Genomic DNA, 23,433 nt, shown 5'->3' on the forward strand with positions numbered 1-23,433 from the left:
TTAGTTGAGTTCAGATCTGCATTATTTATGGATAACCAAGTTGGCAACTCAGCCAATCAAGATCTAAATTTCAGATCATTCGCCTACCAAATACACTGCAGCTATAGAGCTCATTCTACCTTTCTAATGTTGATATAAATTATGACAGTACTAAGAAATTCTCATAAAATCAAAACTGAATGGAGAGATATCTGTAGAAACACAACTTATAATAACTTGGCATAATGAAATTTCAAGACAGGAGTTATAAAGCTGTTGGGAAAAAGAAAAAAAAAAAAGAATTTAATTTCAACACATATTTTCATCAGGATGGGATTTTCCTACCTACAAAATGATATTGTGAGTTAATTGAAAATATTTGTTTAGTTTGCTTTTTTTTTTTTTTTCATTTAACTGCCTGTATACTTAATAACTAATATGCTTTGAACTACAATGGAGTCTTTTTTTTTTTTTTTTTTATTCCCCCAAAGATTAAATTGGGTTTTCAAGCACAGTTTTGTTTGAGGATGCCAAGTTTTAAAATATTTAACATTCCCCTAAGTATCCATAAAAATCACCAACACTTTAAAGTTTTCAAGTAAAGATAAGAAGTGAAAGAACTATCTGGATACATGCCAATACAGACCAAACTGGAACAAGAATTTGCAAAACAGGCAGAAAGTTAAAAAAGAGAGTACATGTTTCCCAGTTAAGAGATCTTGACAGGTGAAAGAAGGAATATAGTAGCCTACAATGTGTGAATAACCGTGGAGACATTCTGGCTCCACCATGTTGAACTGAAGAAATTATACCTATTAATTCCTTAATTCATAAGTGCAATTTTTTTTACCAGACTCTTCAATAAATTGTAGATATTTTCAGTTACCTGGAAGCCTGAAGAAAGACTTTGACAGTGTTTTTCTGTTGTGCTTAATACTTGTACTTAGCATTGATGATGTTTTGAATTTCTAGAAACATAGACTGTCAACTTCTAGTCATTCAGATAAAACTAAATACGACTACAGGGAAATAAGACCTTTACTTATGAACACAGGCAGTATCAACAGTGTACCTTCTCAGAATAAAAATTTGCTTTTAGCAATAAGATATAGATAAATAGTGTTGATGAACTGAGGTACACAGAGGTACACTAGTTCAAATAACAATATGAGACAAACGCAAAATGAGGCAACACAATGTGAAAAGACATGCTTGTTAGGTTTCACTCTAGTGCAATATGAACAGCTTTCAGCTAAATCAAAGCAATAAAACTTGAAGCCAGAAGCAGAAATGAAATGGTGTCACACGGATTCAAAGGAATAAGTGTATAGATAGGGAGAGACAGTCCTTTACATACAAAACATTGTTTCTCTGCATTCCACAGTAATTAAAAAATCTTAAACAGTGAAATACGAGACACTAACTTTTCAGCTATACAAAACATTTCCCTTTGCCTGGGAAAAATTATGTCTAATTTCATACTGTTGATTCAGCTGTCTTTTCAGCACTGAATTCAATGGAAAGAGGACGATGAAATCTGCTGTGTGCTGTTCTGCAATCACTGAAATATCTGTGAAGAACTGGTCACAAAAGGAAAGGTTTTGGTGGCTGAAACAGCACAGTGGCATTCAAATTAGTGACTTCAGCCACTGCTGGTGTCTTCAACCTAGTTTTAAGTGGTAAAACTTTAAACTTGTTCCTAAATTGTAAAATCAGAAATTCCCTCTAAGAAATTCTTGACACAAGACTGCTTATTTACATCTTATCTCTACAATGCTTTGCAGTGGAAGAGCGACATGGTAATACAATGACCATTGAACTTCAAATGAGTTAGAAGGCTTAATATATTTTTTAAGAACTTAGAATCGAGAATGTTCTTTTACTTGAAATTAGGCCATGATTTCCTCATTCAGCAGTCAGCTGATACAGGCACCAGCTATGAGTCAGTCAGATGCATAATGTAAGCAGGCATAACTTCAATCAACTGAATTATTTGAACATAAAACTAAGAAGACAAAGCTCTACAAAACTCCACTCAAGCATATGGCAATGTACATTTAGAAGGATGTTAACCTGTCGTCTCCTCATGCCTTGTGATGGCAATGTGTTCTCTTGTTAAAAACTCATGTTTTTGCCAACCATTCTCCAAGTGTTTTGAGTTTAACAAATCCCAATAAATCAGAAAACTGTTCTTTATTTTTGCTTTGTATCTACATACAGAAAAGTCAGGTAAAATTGTTGCACTACTGTAACACATCTATACAAATGTGTAAGCTTTCTAGCTCTTAATTCCCACTCAAGTTTTCTAGTCTTTTCAGCAATGACAATAGCTTGCATTTTCAAGATTGACGTCTTGAGTTACATGGTGATTTACAAAATGTACAAGTGTGAGACTATTATTTTTCTTCATCCCATCTGTAAGACAAGAAATTAAAGACTTTTTTTTTTAATAGAAAAATAAATATGAGTTTCTTTAGCACACCATTATCACTCAGTTGTATATCTCTTACTTTTGCATAAAGAGGTCTGATGTGCAATGCTATTAAAAAACTTCTAAAGTAAATGTAAAATCAAGGAAAATTATTGTAACTAAAGAGGTTGACAGCAATAAAAAGATGAAAGATTGGTAAAGAGACATTATCAAAGATATTGATTAATATAACCATTACAAAAGAGTATTTAAAATATATTTAGGATTACATGTTATCTCTTCTCCAGGACTTTGCCACACAGGAGCCTGGTACTCAAACACAGCGATCAATTCACAGCTCTCAGTAACTAATGGCTTCTGCCCACACACTTCCCATCAAATTTCATTACCCTGTCCTGTGAAAGTTGGTTGATAGCTCAGATGTTGTGATGCCAGGGAAACAGACAAGCCTCTGTTTAATTCAAATACTTATTTTATAAACTAAACTTAGCAAAGTAGTAATAACTAAAGTTAGTAAACAATAATAATAAACTATCACTACTTTAGAAGAAGACAACAAATAATAACACAAATCTCATACACATCTTTATTTTCAGTTACTAATCTCCAGTTACTGTTATTCACTTATTCATCTTGTTTTCAGGTCATTATTTTCCAGGAAAACATCCTTTGCTTTCTTCCACCAGTTATGATTAGTTCCCCTTTCCTATGGCCAATAGGAAAAACATTTATCTCTGGTAGGATCACCATTTATCTCTGGTAAGATCACACTGCTAAAGGGTTGCAGTTAAGGTTACTTCGCATTACCTAAATCAAATCAATAAATCAATCAAATCAAATAGTACTGGTGGTGGGGGATGGTTGGACCAGATGATCTTGGAGGTCTTTTCCAACCTTAATGATTCTACGATTCTAAATGCTGGGAAACATACAGCCTAGATTTATGACACTAAGCAAATTTGCATATTGCAGAGTTTGCTCAAGTTGCAAGTTTGCTCAAGTATTCTAGGAGTCTGTGATATCTCAAGCATTTTATATATGTTGGTTTGGCATTAAGTTTTGAGTCCACTATTGTGTTTCATGTACAGGAAATATGAAGACAGCATTATACAGTAAAATACCTTAACAATTGGAGAGAATCATCAAGTGGAAACTGGGATATCATTGCAAAAATCAGCAGAAGAAATATTCCATTAACAGGCAATACTAGTTGGGTGTGCTAAAGACTGAAATGAGATTGCACTGAAAACTAAACCGGTATTAAGTTGCTTCTTTTGTTTTTGTTGAAAGTGTTTAGCAATGGTTAGCCGGAAAAATGTATTAAAGCATTGGAAGTCACTGTTAGCCACATCTTTTCTCTGTTTTTGCATGCTTTAATTACTTTGTTGTATTTAAAATGAAATTTTTAACCTAGCACGCATGCTTTTTACTAGCAGGGAGGTTGGAAAGGAAAATGAGAAAGGAAGGCACATTCTTTTCAAGGTTTCCACGTTTCCATCAAGTTCTAGACCCAATTATATTTTTCATCTTTTTTTTTTTTCTGAAATTGTGTGCATTTTAGAAAAGTTGAGGTATCCTTTTAACCAGCTCTGACAGATGTATTATTAATATCCAAACACAGCGTAAACTTCCTAACAAATGTTATGAAAATCATACCATTCATACCACAGTAACAACAGTGATGCTTTAGTAAAGAATATTTTTGTCTCTAAAATTGTTTTTTCACTCCAGGTAATGCAAGGGATCCATTTCTAAATATCCTAGTCTTCTAGCCTTGTTCTAGGAACAACAACATTTCTGTTTCAAACAGAATCACTGTTAACTCTCTTGTCAAAAAATTAGCTTTCAGTTAGCCATGTTTTTGACTTAGCTTCCAGAAGAATGCCATAACCACTTGGGTACAGTCATTCTTTTCTTTGCTGAATCAATGATAATGTAAAAGATGAAGAAACATCAGCAGAAAAGACTGAAAATGGCTCATCCCTGAGCGGCTTATACCCACAAACTTGCTCCCTTTGGATTCAGATTCCTCTAGGCAGGTGATGTAGAAAAGTGAATTAACTGGTTTTATGTGGCAAGCTTTTGGTAGCAGGGGGCTGCTGGGGTGGCCTCTGTGAGAAGAGTCCAGAAGCTGCCGCATGTAAGGGCCAATTTCAGCCGGCTCCAAAGGGACCTGCTGCTGGCCAGAGCCGAGCCAATAAGTGATATTGTTTGCGCTTCTGGGAGAGCATATTGAAGGAAGGGGAAATCTGCTGTGCTACAGCAGCTGGGAGAGAGGGGTGAGAGCTGAGAGAGAAGCAGCCCTGCAGCCCCCAAGGTGAGTGCAGCAGGAGGGCAGGAGGTGCTCCAGGCACGCAGCACAAGTTCCCCTGCGGCCCGTGGAGAGGCCCCTGGTGGAGCAGGCTGTCCCCCTGCAGCCCACGGGTCCCACACGGAGCAGATCTCCACGCTGCAGCCCGTGGAGGAGCCCCCGGTGGAGCAGGTGGATGTGGCCTGGAGGAGGCTGCGGCCCATGGAGAGCCCCCGCAGGAGCAGGCCCCGGGCCGGAGCTGCAGCCCGTGGAGAGGAGCCCACGCAGGAGCAGGGGGTCTGGGGGGAGCTGCCGCCCGTGGGGGACCCGTGCTGGAGCAGTTTGCTCCTGGGGGATGGACCCCGTGGTACGGAGCCGTGTGGGAGCAGTTCTGGAAGAGCTGCAGCCTGTGGGCAGCCCCCCAGGCTCAGTTCGGGAAGGACGGCATCCCGTGGGAGGGACCCCACGGGGAGCAGGGGCAGAGAGGGACCGTGAAGGAGCAGCGGAGACAAAGCGTCAGGGACTGACCACAAGCCCCGTTCCACGTTCCCCTTCACCACTCAGGAAGGAGATGGAAGAGGGTGGCTGGGGGGAAGGTGTTTTTAGTCTGTTTTCTTCATTTCTCACTTCTCTAGATTGTTATTAACTTTAATCTCCCTGTGCTGAGTCTGTTTTGCCTATGGTGATAGCTGTTGTGTGATCTCCCTGTCCTTATCTCAACCCTTGAGCCCTTTTCATTGTTTTCTCCCCCTTTCCCGTTGAGGAAGAGTTAGAGAGTGGTGTGGTGGAGCTCAGCTGCCCGGCTGAGTAAAACCACCACAGGAAGTGTTGTAGTACCTGAGGAAAAGCATGAAAGTGGAACAAAACCACCTGACGTTCTGTTGACAAGACTGTAAATTTCACCTTTTGCTTCTGTGCAATAATGATGACATCTAAAACCAAAAAGTTTTTTTTCCAAAAATTTAGCAGAAGTGCTAAATTTTTGTTTTCGTGAAAAAATAAGAAAATATTAGGGCAACCAGAACTGCAGTTTGCGATAAGAATATGACCTGCTGAAAAATGCTCATTTCAATATATTCATTTAGGAGTAGGTTCTTGCTCTAGTTAGGATCCCATTTGAGAATGGCTAACCTGAAGTTGGTAAAAATTAAAAAATCTCAGAAATCCAAAGAATAATTATCATCTTCTGAGATTCTGCAAACTATCTCACAATTTAAAATTCTTCTACTACAATATATGACATGTAAAAGTTAAGAAAAGTGAGGCTTATTAAGCCATCCTAAAGCTCTAGAGAATTTAATATTTATATAAATCTTATCTGATAATACATCTGCAAGCTTTTCAAAAACAGCTAAATCCTGACTTTCCAAGACCAAGAAAGGGAAGCATCTTTTCACTTTTGTGTCTCTTTAAATATTTATTATGTGAATTATTATGCAAATAATGTTAAAGAAATTTTACTACTCTGTTTATCTACTAAACCATAGAAAATTACTATTTGAAGATCAAGAAGGAAATACAAAATAAATAAATAAATAAATAGAATCCAAGGTAACAGTGTAAATAAACAGTAGAAAATTACTATGGAAGGAGGAAAAATACTGGCTTCTCTCAGAAGACATTAAAACTGGTTCTACAAGAAAAGATTGTGCTCTGAATTCCTTGTTAATATCCACTCTTGCAATTTGTGCTATAAGATCAGATTTATAGTCTTTGGGAAAAGTATAAATATATATGTATATATTTCTTATTTTATGACTCAGCCTAATGTTTTATTTTATTTTTTTTCACAGCAACCCATAGATTGTGGAAAGTCTTCAGTAAAACCAGGTGGCTTCCTGGCATAATGTAATTACAATAACCAGTAAAGATATGCATGTCTATATTCTTCCAGCTTCAATATGCTTCCTCAGAAAACAAAAAATCAGCACAACCTTAGACAAATTATCTGGAGATGCTTTTTTTTTTTCCAAAAATCCTACCTTAAGGTAAATTTTGGGTTCCTCTGTTCAGTCATGATACTAATTTTGTAGAGCTCTTCGGAGTGTGTTAGTGCCACTAAATAATCTTTTAAAATATGACTTAATATTAAAGGAATGCCGGAACACTTAGATTTTAAGTTCAATTCATAGAAATACCTCATAAACACAAAGTGAGTATTGTAATAGCAGGCCACAGAGCAACATATGTTATAGCATAATTCACTCTGTGGTAGCTGTGCTACCGTGAGGACATGAGTACAATAATCGAAGTCTGAAAAAGAGAAATTAGCAGGAAAATTCTGTGGTCTAGTAGCTGAGCTGTTTGTGTGTGTTTTAGGGGGAGGGGGTCAGACAGAGCTTCATTCTTTTTGTACTGTTTTGTGGTGGTGTTTTTTTTGTTTGTTTCTGTTTGATGTTGTTGTTGTTTTCACTGTGCATTTGTAATATTTCTGCTATATATTTCTATTATTAACTGGCTGATAACAAGAAGAACATATTGAGGAGACAACGTAAGTTCCAGAGCAGAAAGTTGGACAGGGTGGAGACACCATTGCCATAAAACTTCATTCAAAGCAGATAATTTTTCTGAATTACTTTACTGGATTTAAGGTCTTAAATGTTAAGCTCATCTTCTTTCCTGAGCCAAAGCATTCTCTCTGAATCTTAATCTATGTATCTCATCTCTGTGAAAGACAAATAACAACATATTTTCCTTTTAGCTTTTAAATTATTTGTAGCAAATTCAGTTGAATACAATGGGGTGCAGATCTGAAGAGACCTTGAATGTTAATAGTATGGATTGTATTATTAAACTACAGTAGATTGACATAATTTTATGTAATTTAAGAACTTAGAGAAGTTCTTAAAGAAGAACTTAAAGAAGTTCTTAAAGAATAACTTAAAGAAGACAGAGCAAAGCAGCGTAAAAAGCAAGAGTGACAGAACTGTGAAAAATACTGGTTTGTTTTCAATTAATTGAATGAATGCTTCAGCTTCAGCTTATGTTTTGTTAAACATAAATATTTTTTCATGTTGAGAAAAAGCATTAGCTTCTTAGAAGACTTAGAAAATGAGTAAAGCAAAGTTTTCAATAATGTGATTTTATCATGGAGAGTTTGACCATGTTTTAATTTACCAGTTTCCCACCCTCTTAACCCAAAGTAAAAAATAACAGTTAAAAGTTTGTTTTCAACAACTGAAACAAGTTTTTCCTCCCATAGCATTGACTGCATGACTTTTACAGTATAGGTAGTATGCTACATTGACTACCCAACTTTTCAGAGCTAAAAGAAAATGTATTATGCGTTTTTAAGAAAATTCAGAAAGTTCTCCTCAGCAATGAGGGATTATAATCAGGTACACCATAATTATGAAAAGAATCATTTTTATTCAATATTGCTCAAGAACCATTGAGCTATATTTGCAAATATGTCTGCATGTTACTCATTCATAATCAGAAAATACATTGGGTCAGTTGAAGCCTGCTTTTGGAAGGCAAATGCCTTTTTTTTTTTGTAAGGAAATTAATGGCTCAGAAAGACTAAGCTAATAAAGACTTAGCTATTGTAAATGTTTTTTTACATATCCATGTAGAATACCCTCAGAACTCCTGATGAGCTGTGAGTTGGTTGAGCTCTGGTCAAGGTGATCAGGGAGTGATAATGGGCATTGACTTAGTAGCTGCAATTCTTCCCATATGCTTGATTTGCTTCTGTCTGTTGATTGTTAACCCTTTTCACAGTCATCAGACTTGCAGAAATTACATCTTCCTCTTATTGTGAGATATGAAACAAGTTTCTTTTAGTCTTCTAAATTAAATTTTATACTTTACCTTCAACAAAATATGAATACTTCTTTATAAATCTTGTATTACATACCATGTCCTTGGCTATGGGCTCATAGGATAGGATTCAATTTGAAATTAGAATAGCTAAATTTAAATATCCACCTGTAAGTGTTTGTATTGAAGGCAGACATCTCATCTGCCTTTATAGTGGAGGGAGATCTGTAAATCCAGTGAAACCCACAAAGAGATTTGGCAGACCAGGCACAAGGGTAGCAATTCTCTTGTCATGCGTAGGCATTTAATGCCATTGGAAATACTCTAGGTACATGATGTCCAGCTACCATTCCAAGAAAGTATGGCTCCTTTGTGTCTGTGCCATATATGTTATCCTCATTTTGATGTATTAGATGCCCAGAAGAATCACAAATAGTACTAGATAACTATGCGTGTGTGGCTGAATTGAGACCCCTTAGAGTCACTTTAGGGTGAGATGAATCTCTCACCTTCTAGCCTTCATTGATTATAATGACCACATCTTTACTAGTTTTAATTAGAGATTAGGCACACAGCTCATGAATAGACATGGATATGTAACACCACTTTTATGTGTCCTTATCTCATGAATTTCACGAATCCCATCTGAAACTCATCCATAATATTACACAACCATTTTAATCAAAAACTCCTTTTTAATTCACTGCCACTATATTTAGAATGCAGTAACCAGAAGTTGTGGGAAGTACCCTTAGATTTGGGAGCTAACCTGAAACCACAGATAACAATCTCTTTTTCCTTGGAACTGTCACTTTTTTGTTGTTGATGAGATAGGTAGCGTAAAAACAAGTTGTCCAAGAAGGAAAAACTATGTAACTTCTTACATTTACAGTACATAGGAACAGCTGAGAAGAACTCTAAGCATTTCAGAGGGATAATCCCAGCAAGTAACTTATTTGAATGTATTATGTTTTGAATATATTACAATATTTTGCAGAAAAATGTTTGTTTGTTTGAAATTTCAGAATAATATCTTCATTATTCAGTAGAAAAAAAAAATAAAATCTGCATTATTCTGTGTTGCAGGAGAAATTGGGTATTGGTATTTCTGACAAAGATCATAAATTATAAACATACAGGACTAGATTTTTCCCACCAATATTAATTTTATTGTTAATTAACATTTTAATGTTAATTTTAATGTTAATTAAAATATGAGGAGTACCATTCTCTAGAATGATTCTTCTTACTGATTTTTTTCTATGCAGTTATTTTTGTCTTTTATTATGCTCTCACTCTGCAATGATTCCTCTTTCTATGACCTGTTTTCCTGCTTTCTTCTACTAATCATCTCTTCTATCATGTCTGTTACATCCTTACAGATTATTCCTTCATACTGGTCTGTGGGCATTCTCCAAAATCAGCAGCATCCAGATATGTAATGGTGGTTTCGTATGTCTTCCAAGTAGCAGTATCTCATGGTGTTAACAAGAATCTAATTTACAGTGAAGAGATGATTTTTTCACACATTGAACCATTCTGACCATGACTTAAAGGCAGCATTTGGATGGGTAATCTGGAGATGGAGCTCAGCTGCTTTGTCTAAAGTTGTGCGACATGAGTGCTTCAGCCTTTTTTGAGTTTGGCTCTGATCCTGTCCAACCAACTTGATTAACCTCAGCTCTGTCTTCTCACTACAGAAGCACATAGCAATCTGGACCATGCCTGACTCCGGTCACCATTGCTGACCTGCTCTGCTCTGCACTGCTCAAGCATTGTGTCCTCATCAGAGAGGTCCCTGCTGTGCCAGCCCAGTTGTCACCTTTGGCTCCCAGAGCAGACAGGCCTTTATGCTTCTCAATAAATATAATGCCTGTGCTTCTAACACTTCAAGACTAGTGACTTTCAAATTATTGAATAAGCATGTAACATTCCATAGAAATATGTGCATGCACTTAGTAACATTCTTGACATCCAGAAGATAATAGCTGATTTGAAGTTTGTACTTATCCAAGTAGGCAAGTGACAGGGAACTGATGATGCTCTTCAGACTGTGCCTGGATAGCAAGTACCATGAACATATTTTGTGATAACCTAGATCATTATATTCACATTGTCTTTTTTCAGTTTAGGAACACAGGTGACTGCTCATTTGGGGAATACAAGGAGAGAAAGACAATTCTGTAGGGCAGTTAGTTTCCTTGTTTTACTAGTTTCTCTGAGCTGACCCAATGAAAATTACTTCTGCGCGAGATCATTTCTTGTCAAAAAACAAGGTTCTATGCCTTATATGTTCTTCTACAAAATAGAAATAATTTATAGTACAGAAAAAAGTTATTACTGTTATAGGCAACCTCGTCTAATACTAACCACTTTAAGACCCACAAGCAAGAGGGAAATATTAATTTTTCTTCTCATGCAGCCCAAGCATTAATGTATAGTATTAAGACAGTTAATCTTTCCCTCCTTTGTTGCTGCCAGTCCTACAACCTTTTTGCAGAAAGATGTATTGCAACATCAGCCAAGAAAAATGAGTAAGTCATTTCTTTTCCGTGAAGAGGAATGAGCAATCTATCCAGATAGGCTCAAGAAACAAAGATGAATAACGAAATGAATAGCTAATTCACTAAAAAGTGCAGTCTTGAGGTCACTGAAATTTTAGTATTACTTGAAATTACTTTTTAATAGAGATTGTTTTGAAAAGCTCACGTTTGGATGTTGATCTTTTAAAACAGCATTTTTCAGCCTTTTATTTTAGGATTTAATTTTGGGATTTCTCAATTTTGACTAAACATCTAAGACAATTATAAATAATAGTTTTGCATTACATTAAATATTTTTTTTCAATCCAAATTATTTAAGAAACAAAAAAAGTTTTGCAATGACCAGCATTTTTTGTTAATGCATCTGAAGTAAAATAAAACAATGTAAATTGGGTTACAGTTTTAAACTAAAAGAAGGTGTGTTCAAATTTGATATAAGGAAGAAATTCTTCACTGTAAGGGTGGTGAGGCCCTAGAACAGGTTGCCCAGAGAAGCTGTGGATGCCCCATCCCCGGAGGTGTTCAAGGCCAGGTTGGATGGGGTTTTGAGCAACCTGGTCTAGTGGAAGGTGTCCCTATCCTACCCATGGCAGGAGGTTAGAACTGAGTGATCTTTAAGGTTCCTTCCAACACAAACCAAACTATGATTCTATGATTCTAAATATTAGCTTAACAAGAAATACTGTAATACAGTTAAATGCATACTCAAAAGCTTTCATTTATCTAAAATGTTGATAATTTAAAATAAGAAGATAATGATTAAAATAGACAAACACATACAAATGAGCGTCAACGTAAGAATAAATTATATTTGTTCCATCTTACTGAAGTAATTTTCTCATGTAGCTTTTATTAAAAAAGAATTACACATACGGAAATAGGGAAAAGATAAAGATTATTAAATCAGCAGAAAATTGAGATGTCAGTAAAATGATATCTTCAACACTAAGGTCTTGGAGGAAAACAAATAAAAAAATCTTATTTGCTTGTATTGTTTATAATCTAGAATTGCCAATATATACACACAAACACACAAAATGTTGATATTTCTGAAACCTGTTGGGCAGATTTCAATAGCTAGAATGTAAAAATCACTATGTTTAAATCCTTTTAATAAGAGTCAAATGTACAAGAGGGGAAGAGGGAGTTAGTGTGTTTTACCTCTTTTCTGAATCCAGGACAAATTGGAAGTAAATGATCTTGCTGGCCTTAAGAGTAGTCTTCTGCCAAATAAAAGAGAAGATGAGCTACTCTCTGATGCCAGAAAGCCAGAACACAAAAGAGATAATGAGATAGATGAGTAGTCAAGCATCTCTAGAAAGTATGATTTAAATGAAAAAAATGAAAACTTAGGGACTTTAAACAGAAGCAAATGCAGACTGGAATTATTTATTTATGTTTGTTTGTTTGTTTTCCTACCAACATTTACATTAAAATAATTTCCTGAAATTACGAAGGATGGTTTTTTAACCTTTTTTTAACCTAACTAAAAATTAATAGTGATTATTACTGCAAGTAATCTTGTTTTGTTTACATTTGTGTGCAAACCAATAACACATTCTCTGGTGCATACCAGGAGCTAGTTTAACATGCTTACAAATAATTATGGGTTTAGTCAGCTGTTAAATGGAAACTAAAGAGAAAAGTGTGAGTAATTATTGGGAACTAAAGAACAGTTACTAGTTCCTTAAAATGCACAGTTGCCTGAAGCCTTGTGGATTATTATTATTTAGAATGATTTTTGGAGAATGAACATCTGTACATGTATTCTAACCAAAATACTGAGTTGTTCATTCTAGTGATATCCTTGAATTTTAATCCAGTTTTGTCCATCTTCAGCTTTCCCACTTAGTGTTTTTTTTTTTCCAACACTTTCTGCTAGACTAAAAAGTCCATTATTAAGTTTTTCTTCCATATAGACTGTGATCTAATTACCCATCTAAGTTCTCCTTTTTCGAACTGATCAGTTGAGCTTCTCAGATTTTTCATTCCAAGGCTTTGTTCAACCTTTTAATGTCTTGCTGCAATCCTCTGAATGTGCCAGTTTTCCACCAAGATCTTCAGTATGAGAAACAGATTATTTTGGCTACCAGTAATATCAGAATTGATACATTTGGGGATCACATTAACCCTTTCAGCTGTGGCACCAGACTAGAAGCTCATATACAGATCCACCACTAGTATCTATACATCTTTTCCAGAGTCACTGCTTTCCTGTGAAAGTTTCCTGTTTGCAGCTGTGACAGATTCCAAAATTTGGCTACACTGGAACTTCTAAATGTGTGTACATATATGTGTGTATATATATATACAACAAATCAATGTTTTTTTGTTGTTGTTTTCTTTTAAATCTAGCTTTTTCCACATCCATCTGACTTCCTTATAGCGATGCTTTCTGCTGTTATCTGTGAATTATTATTTTTTTTTTGTAATTGACGTTTTGCTTTTTCACCAAAAGATGACATAAACTTTAAATTCCGATCCAAATAATTAAATCTTTGTAGGCTCTTCATAGAAGTTCACCTAATTGACCACGATTTCTTATTTATAATCCCTCAAAATGAAATAATAATAATAATCTACTGTATAACAAATGTTTAATCCATCTAGTATGTACCATACAAATTTTGTTTCACTCATGTTTCTTAACCCTAAGGTGTGTTGCATCAAGTCATGCATTACAAAAATTGCGTTAGCACTTCTGCACATGTCAGATGAAGCCATATTCTCAAAAAAAATAATAATGTGAAGCTAGTTTAGCATGACCTGCTTTTCAAAACCATGTGGTGAGTAATAATCATTACATTAACGTCTTGTCTTTTCAAGAGTAAAGTTCATAGCAGCCAGCTATTCGATTTTTGAAGCAACACAGCAATCACTACAGTGAACAATTTTGAAGACCTGCAGGACATGCTTCTAAAATGCATACTATTTTAAAAAGTTATTATAAACAGAAGTAAGAAGCTCATCTGTGGAAGTCTTGGTCCCTGTTTCGCATGAGATTTAATTAGATGATTGAAGTTACTCTTCTTTTGTTTAAAAGTTTAAAAAACAACAACAATAACACAGACATTTAGATGATACAGTCTAAGAAACAGTTTAAAATCTCTGAGTATACAACAAAAAGCCACCACACCAGAATATACTGGGCACATGAACTACCATTCAAGATCAAATCAGTATTTATTGACCACAAAACAGAGAATCCTCCATGTGACTAGTCCCTTCAAATCCAAACATGAAGGGCTTTGGTCAATCTTCTTTGAGGAAAAAAAGAGAAAAAAAAAAAGTTACAGATGATTTTCAATGGACCTTGTGTAGCCTTTTAGCATGACTACATTAAGTATGTTACAGTCAAATCAAGTGAACCTTATTAGGTAATAAAAGAAAACATCTTTGACAATAGCTGAAAAATGCAGTTCCATAACTTCTCCTTTGGACTTTCCCTTGGCAGGATACACCACAGGTGTAAGACAAGGTAGTGGATAAGTACAATCAGGTGTTTATATGCCTCCTGGCTGAATTTAATTCCATGGATGTGACTGTTTTTCATTTCTAGTTGAGATCAGTTGTGTCATGTGCATCTGTAAAGCTCTGGACTCTGTCTTGTCCAACACAAAGGCCAAACACTGGACCCTCTACACGAGCTGAAAAGCCACGCTTGCAGGTCAAGTGCACATTGTTGGCTGTATGCCAACACCCTTTTTCAGAGTTTTGTCCCAGGACCACAAGACAGCAATAATTGTGCAGTTTTTTAGTATTACAGATACTCCTCTCCCCCCCCACACCCCCCATATACTTCTGCATTTCAGCAGGGCCACAGTGAATTCCATGCACTCGTCAGTCTGAGTTAATGTAGCCCTATGATACTCTTGGGTCCCAACGCATTAGATAATTACTCTACTACACTGATGAATATTAAAGCTAACATTTTAATGTAAATTTTTTTATTTTTTTTTCCTAAGGGCAAGCATCTTCTGTGTATCATAAAAGCAAGTCTTTCTGTTCAAACTTTTCATTTGAATATTGATTCCATCAATCATTTAAATATATACTTCTTTTAAAAGTTAAGAATCTGTTTTTAAAGCTAAATTATACTGTTTGCAAAGAGCTTTGGCTTAGAGACTTTTTCTTGGAGTGCTTACATCTGTAGGGCTAGAAAAATTCATTCCTTAGGGGCAGCTTAGTCTTTGAATTCTTTGACTGTCAGCTGCAAGAGAGTGCTGGATTTTCTTCAATTCCTCTTTCTTATTGAAATTATATACTTTAACTTTAAAAAAAAATAATAAAAAATACTTTCAGTGGCTATTCAGATCTGGTAATTCCAGAGTTGCCTAAAATCTTGATGTGAGGTGAATATAGAATATACATGGGTACAGTAAATTAGTCACTTTTCCTCCATGTACTCTTCTTGATGAATTTGTCTTTGATCTTATGAAGACTTTCAGTGCTTGAACAGTAGTTAAAGATCTTCTAAGGAAAGCAATTTGAAATTACATATTAAGGAAAATTATTAGACTTTTTCCTAATTAGGGTTGGAGGCTCATTTAAAAGGCATCAGGGGAGTGATGCTTTTTAAAGTAAGCTGAGAGGAATTACGGCATTTAAAGGCTGCATCTCTGCCTGCTAGAGATTCTGTTGTGGTTTCAAGGAAACCTTGTGGTAAGTTGCAAGATATTGTGTGTGTATTAAAGGGACAGAAACCCCAGGCAAAACACTTAGGAGCAAAGCCTGTAGGAGGAATTGTGTATGTAGCATGAGAATGTGCCCTGACATTTAGTGCACTGTGAGTTAAAAAAATCAAAGTCCTAGAAAAGGCCTGAGGTTCTTTAACAAACAGCCTCCTCAGAAATGAAGCATGTCTCTGGAAGGCCAGTTATGGGATGTACACTGCCAAAAGCACTAAGAGAGCATCTGTGGATGTCTAAGAGAATCATTATGAAAATATATAGCTTTACTGTCTGAATATTTGTCTTGGCTTAAAATACATGTCCTCCCAAAAATAAAATAGAAATAAGTTTATAATTTCATTTGTGGGTGACATATCACTCTGTCCATTCTGTCTTTTTAGAGACTGATCTGTGATATTAGTCCAGTTATTTAATGGTAAACATAATTCTATATGTAAAACATATAGGCTGCTTTACATCTTCTGAGCCTGAAATTACACTAGTTTCATGGAGTTAGATCTCAAAAACCTTTCAAAAAATTTCCTGTGCTCACACATTCTAGCCAAAGATACAAAATCATATGTCTATTCATTTAAGCTTGTGTTTTATTTCCAAGGAGAGTTAAATTAAATCAAACATAAGTTGCATATGTGTATCCAGGAAAGATGGTTTCTGAATAAAACTAAATTATTTTTAGTTGCTTTCTCAAGTACAGTAGAATGCTCAAGGTATTTTGATAGGACACCATATAAATAGTACACTATGTTTTCAATATTATTTTCTTTTATTATCCTATTTTCTGTCACATGAGAGTTCTGTTTGTTGTTGAGAGCAGTTTTTTTTCATTGTATAAAATTTCATTTCCACCTTCTTCTGAGTTACCACTTTTCTTGACCTCTGCAACTTTTTAACACCTTTTTCACTTTTTTATTTTTTATTTTTTATTTTTTTTTTAGTTTGAAATCTCAGGCTGTTCTCTAGAGATAAGTTTCAAATGTTGATGACTCATCTAGGAGATTCATTTCAATAAGATAGTGTTGGTCATCTTCATTAAAACCTTTTGAAATAATTGTGGTGATACAGGAGCTGAACTGGGAAAAGAAGAAATACAGAAGTCTCCACCCACCTTGAAAGAAAAAATTGACAGTTTAGGACAAATAGAACATCCATATGAAGTGTCAGATAAAATGATCCATCACAATTTATGATAAATGATTTTTCCTGTTTTAATCATGTGTAACAATTTTGAAGTCATTGCCTTAATAAAAATTCATTGAAATTAAGTTTTATAGGAGAAAAAGAGAGGGAAAAGATCTTACCTTAGCCGCTTTACAAAGTACTCAGCTGCATTTTCTTTAATTTTCTGATATGCAAGGTTTGTTCCAATCTCTGCAGCTGTTAGTCTAATTGGATGATTTCCTGTTTGAAATGCAGAATAATTTAAAGTGACTAGCAGTTGTTCAGGGAACCTCCCTTTCTAGAACATAACTTAATCTGACATATTCAACTCTCATCAGAGATTCAACATCTTTTCAGGCTGATTACTGCTTCCTCCATCACTCTCCAAGTTCCTTGACTTCCATATAAGTGCTCCAAGCTTGATTATTGAAATGAAACTAAAAGGAAAAATCAAGCTTTATTTTTTTATCATTATTATTATTTTAGATTAGAATGCTTCCTCAAACAGTATAATATATGAACAGCAGTATTTACTACATTCCTCATCTTCTGTGATGTAATAGCAAACTCATATTTTGTGGTTTACTTTTGCTGAGAAAGATGATGTGGGCAAAGTTCATAATGCATATGATTAGTATCATCAGAATTTATCTGGTGTAAAAAATGCTTTAATTTTTATTAAAGAGTAAAACAGTCCCTTTCGAGTCATATCAAAATAAGAGCATAAATATCTAAATCATACGAAGGTGTCATTTTTGCAAGAAGTATAAAAAAATATGAAGTGGTATTTCTTTATACAATCTCAAAACATAAAAAATTTTGTCTGTTTTAATGGAACTCAAACTCCAAGTTAGGCAGGTCATTTGAAATCTGAAAATGCTTAATGTGTGAGAGAGAATATTCCCCTTACTAGGATAATTATTCAGACCCTCCAAGGAACCAAATTGCTTCTGTCTCCTGCCAAGAGTCTGTTTACCTTTTGACTTTTTATAACTTTCATCTCACTCTATCAGGCATGTCTAAAGCAGACATTTCCTCCTGGTAGTGTAGGACCACATTATTTTTTCTATATCTACTTGAAAACATGCAAATTCTTTCTGAAGTAGTTGACCAGGAAAATAATTATCATAATTAATTAACCAAGTAATTGTCATTAACTTTAATGGACAGTTGCCTAGTTTAAAACTTATACTTGCAGATAAGGCAATCGAATAAGCTCTTCAATAGTAAGTAAAGGAAAAAAAAAAGCTTTAAAATATAGTATGCAATAGGCACCAAAGGAGGAAATGAGTTTTTTTCTGTGAGGAAAAAATCTGCGAAGGCATTTACTGAACCATAATAGGAACGATTCACTTAAGGTTTTATCTAGAAACTTGCCTTCATTTAAAAATGCCTGGGACCTTAGTAGCTCACTTTAAAATAATGACTTGTAAGATAAAAATGACAAACAGGATTTTTTAAGGTGTACACTGAGTCCACAGATCTCAATTCAGCTCAAGTAAATACAACACATTAAAAACAAACGAACAAACAAAAAAAAACAACAACCAAACAACCAACCAAACAAAAAAATGCACAACCACTAGATACATTCTAAGACAAATCTTGCAATTGTATTCATGGTGAAAGAAACCTAAAGTTATCTCCAAGGATAATTCTCTAGCTATTAACATATTCTAGCTTGGAACTTAGCAGACTTCTGATGAAAAGTAGCAATCCTCTCTAGTTTCAAGCTGTCATTCCAGTTTTACTTTACATTTCTACCAGGCAAGATTTTCTCAGAGGTAGAAATGAAAGAAGAGTTCAAAAACTGAAAATTAAAGCTTCCTGGGGTATAAAATATTGCTGATGCATTTCTTCATTATTTCTGAGGGAAGCTACATGTTTCAGTTATAGGTCAACAGTGGCCAAGAGTACATACCACTTTATGCATATTACCTTTATATGTTTTGCATTTAATTCTTACTATAATTTTAAATTTTACCAGCTCTAGCCTTAAAAAAAAAACGACAATAATTTGTCTAGAAGAAATTGGTAGGTTTGTGAAAGGTCAAAATGAAATTCTAATATAAGAATGTCCCTGCACAACAATACCCATTTTATGGCACAAAATCCATGTTTGGCTGTGCACAAACATATGTAGTGTTCATCAGAGTAATGCACAGAGTATGCAGAGTTTTTACAGCTTTACAGTAACCTTGAGGCGTCATTTTAATGTTATTTTAAATTTATGCCCAAGATTGTTTTTCATGCTTATTAATTTCTTAATGGATTTATTTGTGACATCATGCATCATGAAGGAAAGTGTTTGTGTGATACTGAGGCATGTATTAAAATGTACCCCATGTAGATGTGAAGCAATGTACAAAGTGCCTTATGGCTCCCTTGAGGGGGACTGAATTTGCTACTCAAGGATGTCTTTTATGGCTATGCCTGCATTAGCAAGTAGTGGATCATATGCAGGATAAAACAAAGACGTTCTGGAGCACATGGTTAATGTATTTTTCTCTGTATTATAGGCTCTAGTTTGGTCTCATGGATGGAGTGACCATTAGCTGGGAGACTACATTAGGTATGCTCCTGCAGTTCATCTTTCAGTTTAATTTCATCTAAGAGGATACCATTCATGTTCTACAAAATCACACTGTGATGTGAACCAGAACCCAAAGAGCAGGAAATTCAGTTTGAAAGCACACTGATGGTCCAGTCAAACTACACGTAAGCTGTTGGTCCAGTATTTCTACACGATACCAAATTATGCTGCTACTGAGATCTCTGTAATATCTCAGGCCTGTTCTTGTGAAAATATGTCAATGCTCTTGGATACTCTGATAAATTCTGTCCTTACCATATCCAAAATTCAGAAAAAAGTTAACTTCATGGGCAATCTTATTGACTCAGGTAAATATTTTGGCTTTTGAATTCTGCAAAGAAGGGTAAATGGAATTTTCCTAGGAAAACTCCTTTCAAAAGAATTGTTTCCTTAAATTTTCATTGTTTTGTTTTGAACCTCACTTTTTGTTTTATAAAGCATATAACAGATGTGGTTGTGCATGGAAAAATCAGTCAGCAGAGATTTAGAGCTAGTTAATAAACACTGCTTTACAGAGTTTTTATTTAGTAAAATTAGATGGCATTGCTTTAATTCATTTAAAGAACCTATTATCTTGTAGCTAACAGCCAATAATTTGTCTTACGTAAGCAATTAGTCCAAGTAGGGATCTCAATGTAGCAGCTTGATAGAAGAGTTAAATATAGGTATCATCTGTACACACTGAAAATGATGATCGTTTCTTCTAAGAATACAGTCCCAAAGAAGTGAACCAAACTGAAAGAGGAAAGTTCCCAAAATCCATTCTTGGCTCATATCATAACAACCATGTTAATCAAGGCTTTATTTTGCATTGCTTCCAATTGCCTTTCAACAGTCAGTACAAAAGTTAGCAAAGCCTAAGCATTTATGTGACAAGAATAACTCGCCTAAGACTCAGAACTGAAGCTGACCTTCTCCAGGACATTGTAGAAGTCCAAATGAGAGCACTGAGGGAAGTCTAGGAACAAACTAATTTCAGTAAAGGACTGTGGGTATTTGTTTACTTTTATCGCTGAGAAGTACTTGATTTGTTTCCGTGCATCATTCTGTCTGGGGCTGAAGAAAGACAATTTCTGAGTTATTGGATGACTGCCATATATTTGTAACTGTACAACACTGTCTTACTCACTGTTTTGTTTATTCTTATACTCAGGTCCTGTAACTACTCAGAATCACTGACCTTACAGATTGCTGACCTCTCTACAGTGAGAACACACAAACATGATCAGAGCAGAGAGACAAAAAAAAGTCTGTGCAGAGGCTTTGAGTTGTAAGGGACATTCTGATGGAACTACTCCATGTCTCGAAGTTACATAAGATATTGAGTGGATTTTATAATGGTATAAATATAGAAAAATGCAGCTGCACTGCCAAGGCACTTTTGTGTACTGTGGTGCATCTTAGTGTCTGAATTGAAAATATAAAATCCAATCTTTTTTTTTTTTTTTTTCCAAGTAAGATATCTGAGTATGATATGGTACAATAACCTTAAAAAAAAAAAAAAAAAAAAAAAAAAAAAAGATGTAAAAGCTATCTACTGAGAAAAGACATTTTAGTCATTTCCTTGAGATCTGAAAGCTGGTCACAAATAAATTCTCTTTGACTACGTTTGCTTTTTCTTCCTAACAGCATCCTCTTGGTATGTCATTTGCAGAACTTATGCTAGTAATGTGCCCCTTAGACCTTCTCTGAAGTCACTGCTGAATCTTCCCTGGAGAATTTGAAACAGCATGATCTCCTTTTGGAGAAGCTAACCTAGTGATGTCAGTTTACGGTACTGAGCTTAAACTGCATTATTACGCAGTAAATTCAGTTACTTTTAGAAATGGCTGGAAAATGACAGCTTCATTTTGTTATAATATCTGAGATTTTAAAACGTATTGGTTGAACTTCACAGTAAGGAGAGGAAAAATCCAACTTTCCTGGGAAAATGAATAGTATCCAGAAATTTGAGTTTGTTTCAAACTTTCATTCTGACCTCTCACTGTTTATCCAGAAATGATCAGAAAGTCTGCATTGGAAGGCAGAAACCTTGTTTTAGTTAGCATAACCAAAATCAATGTGTCTTTTTTTTTTTTTTTTTGAAAACGTTCTCTTTGACAGTGCAGTGTATTTTAGAGGGAAAAATATGCCCTAGAAAAAACATTGCTGTTTGCTATTCTTTTGCGGGGAAGCAAATTTCCTTCAAAATTTTACAAAGCTCTCTCTGAAAAATGATGCCTTGTCAATAGTGTTATCATTGAGCAAAATCAAATGGGAAAATATAACCAAATGAGGGTGCTTATTTGGTTGATCCCCAGGCACCTGTTGAGACTGAAAAGAATGAAAGCAAGGGAAAGCACTGTGAAGGCAAAAATATACTAAGTATTCTGTGTGAAGAATGATCTCTCAGAACACCCAGAAGACAATTTTTTTAGGATGATTTCCAAGATTTCTTCCCTGACCAAAAATTGTGGTTGGACCTAATGATCTCTTGAGGTCCCTTCCAACCCCTACAATTCTGTGATGCTGTGAAAATCTAGAAAATTCATTATGTATGTTATTCTGAAGAAGTTAGAGTTCACTTATAATGGGAATCATCCCTGCAAACTCTTCGGTACTCCATGGATTTAGGCTTCAATTTGACCACTGAATAAGTCTGTCTTTAGGTCTTGTGGTATGAAATCAAAAGAAAAGTCTGTGATGTAAAGTAAGAAGCCAATATAAACTCATTACGTATAATCATTTTTGCTCAAAATATGTTGGTGTGTTAACTTTGAAGTGTTGGGCATTCTTCTGCAAAAGGTTTCAGTGTTTTAGCTGTTTTCCTACATGCCTGAATTAAAAGGGTTTAAACACTGTACTGTATGCTTCAGCACTCATTTGACAGAAATGCCATCATGTCCCTTTTCCTACACTTCCCCCACCAAAGTCTGGATCAAATTTGTACTCAGAGTTTGCCTTAACACACAGGTACAATATTAACAGTTCTTGAAGCATGGGGGAAAAGGCGTAAAAATGCCTATTTTTGCTAAATACTCAGGCATATGGCAAACAGAACTTAGGAAATGCCTGTTAATTTAGCAGGTTAGGGGTCTATGGGTAATAACTCTGTATTGCCCTATTTATAGTGCCTGATGTATTTTTTGTTAGTGTTACTGGAAAAAAAAAAAAAAAAGGGTGTTGTGTGTGCCTTCAGCAAACTGTAGTAAGAGACAGGTAATGAGAAATGGCCATCAAATGAAGAAAAAGTGATTAAGAATTGCTGCCAAGCTGACTTCACACAGACACACAGACACACACAAATAATCTTATTTTAAAACTGAGTAAGGAGAAAAGTGGTACAAGGACCACAGCTGGGGTTGTCAGAGAAAACTCACTTAACCCACTTCAGGAAGTAAAATATACTGCAGAGTGCAGTTAAGGCTTTTTTTTTTTTTTTTTTTTTTTTCCCTATCTCATCAGAAAGGAGTTCCAAAAAGAAAATGCAGATCTTACCAAATAAGTAGTCAAAAAAGATAGAGAGCCATCTGTTGTGTCATTTTTTCCCCCCTCTAGGAAGAAGGGAAGACCTTTGTAATCTGAGTCAGACACGTACAAATAGGAGATCTGTTAAAGGTTTTAGGTTTTCTTACCACTATAGCTTAGATAATTTGAAACAGGATGGGGAGAGGAAGGGGAGGTTTAAGGCAGAGGAAAGTGTGGGAAAGCAAAGGGAATTTCACTACTTTTATAGAATTTATTTCTTTACAGATATTTGAATATGTTTTTAAAGGAGATTAGTACTTTCAAAACAAAGTCAAAAAAAACAGATTATTAGTAGATACATCTATTAATGCAAATTTCAAAAACCTGTATTCTTTTTTTCTAAAAGTAGATGTAACTATGGGTTGGTCCATCAATTTAAGATAAACTTAATATATCTAAAAGGTGGATTTCTGCTTAGAAAACTCGTTGCCTGAAAGCTAAGAATAAACTTCAAGATTCAGTTAAAATTCTGCAGTCTT

The 23,433-nt window shown here is 35.1% G+C and overlaps 1 protein-coding gene across 1 annotated transcript in view; it reads right to left on the reverse strand.

Moving 5' to 3' along the window:
* Positions 1-224: 224 nt before the first annotated feature.
* Positions 225-23,433, reverse strand: part of LOC308188548 (uncharacterized protein) — a 221,349-nt gene continuing 198,140 nt past the window's right edge. The window contains exons 3-5 of the mRNA XM_080577754.1: positions 16,995-17,094; positions 12,167-12,228; positions 225-2,394 (exon numbers count right to left, since the gene is read on the reverse strand). Coding sequence (XP_080433880.1) covers positions 2,294-2,394; positions 12,167-12,228; positions 16,995-17,094 — 263 coding nt within the window. The 3' untranslated portion in view covers positions 225-2,293. The remainder of the gene's footprint in view (positions 2,395-12,166; positions 12,229-16,994; positions 17,095-23,433) is intronic.

Source organism: Anser brachyrhynchus, assembly GCF_964034855.1.
Source record: "Anser brachyrhynchus genome assembly, chromosome: 1".
Taxonomy (NCBI): Eukaryota; Metazoa; Chordata; class Aves; order Anseriformes; family Anatidae; genus Anser; species Anser brachyrhynchus.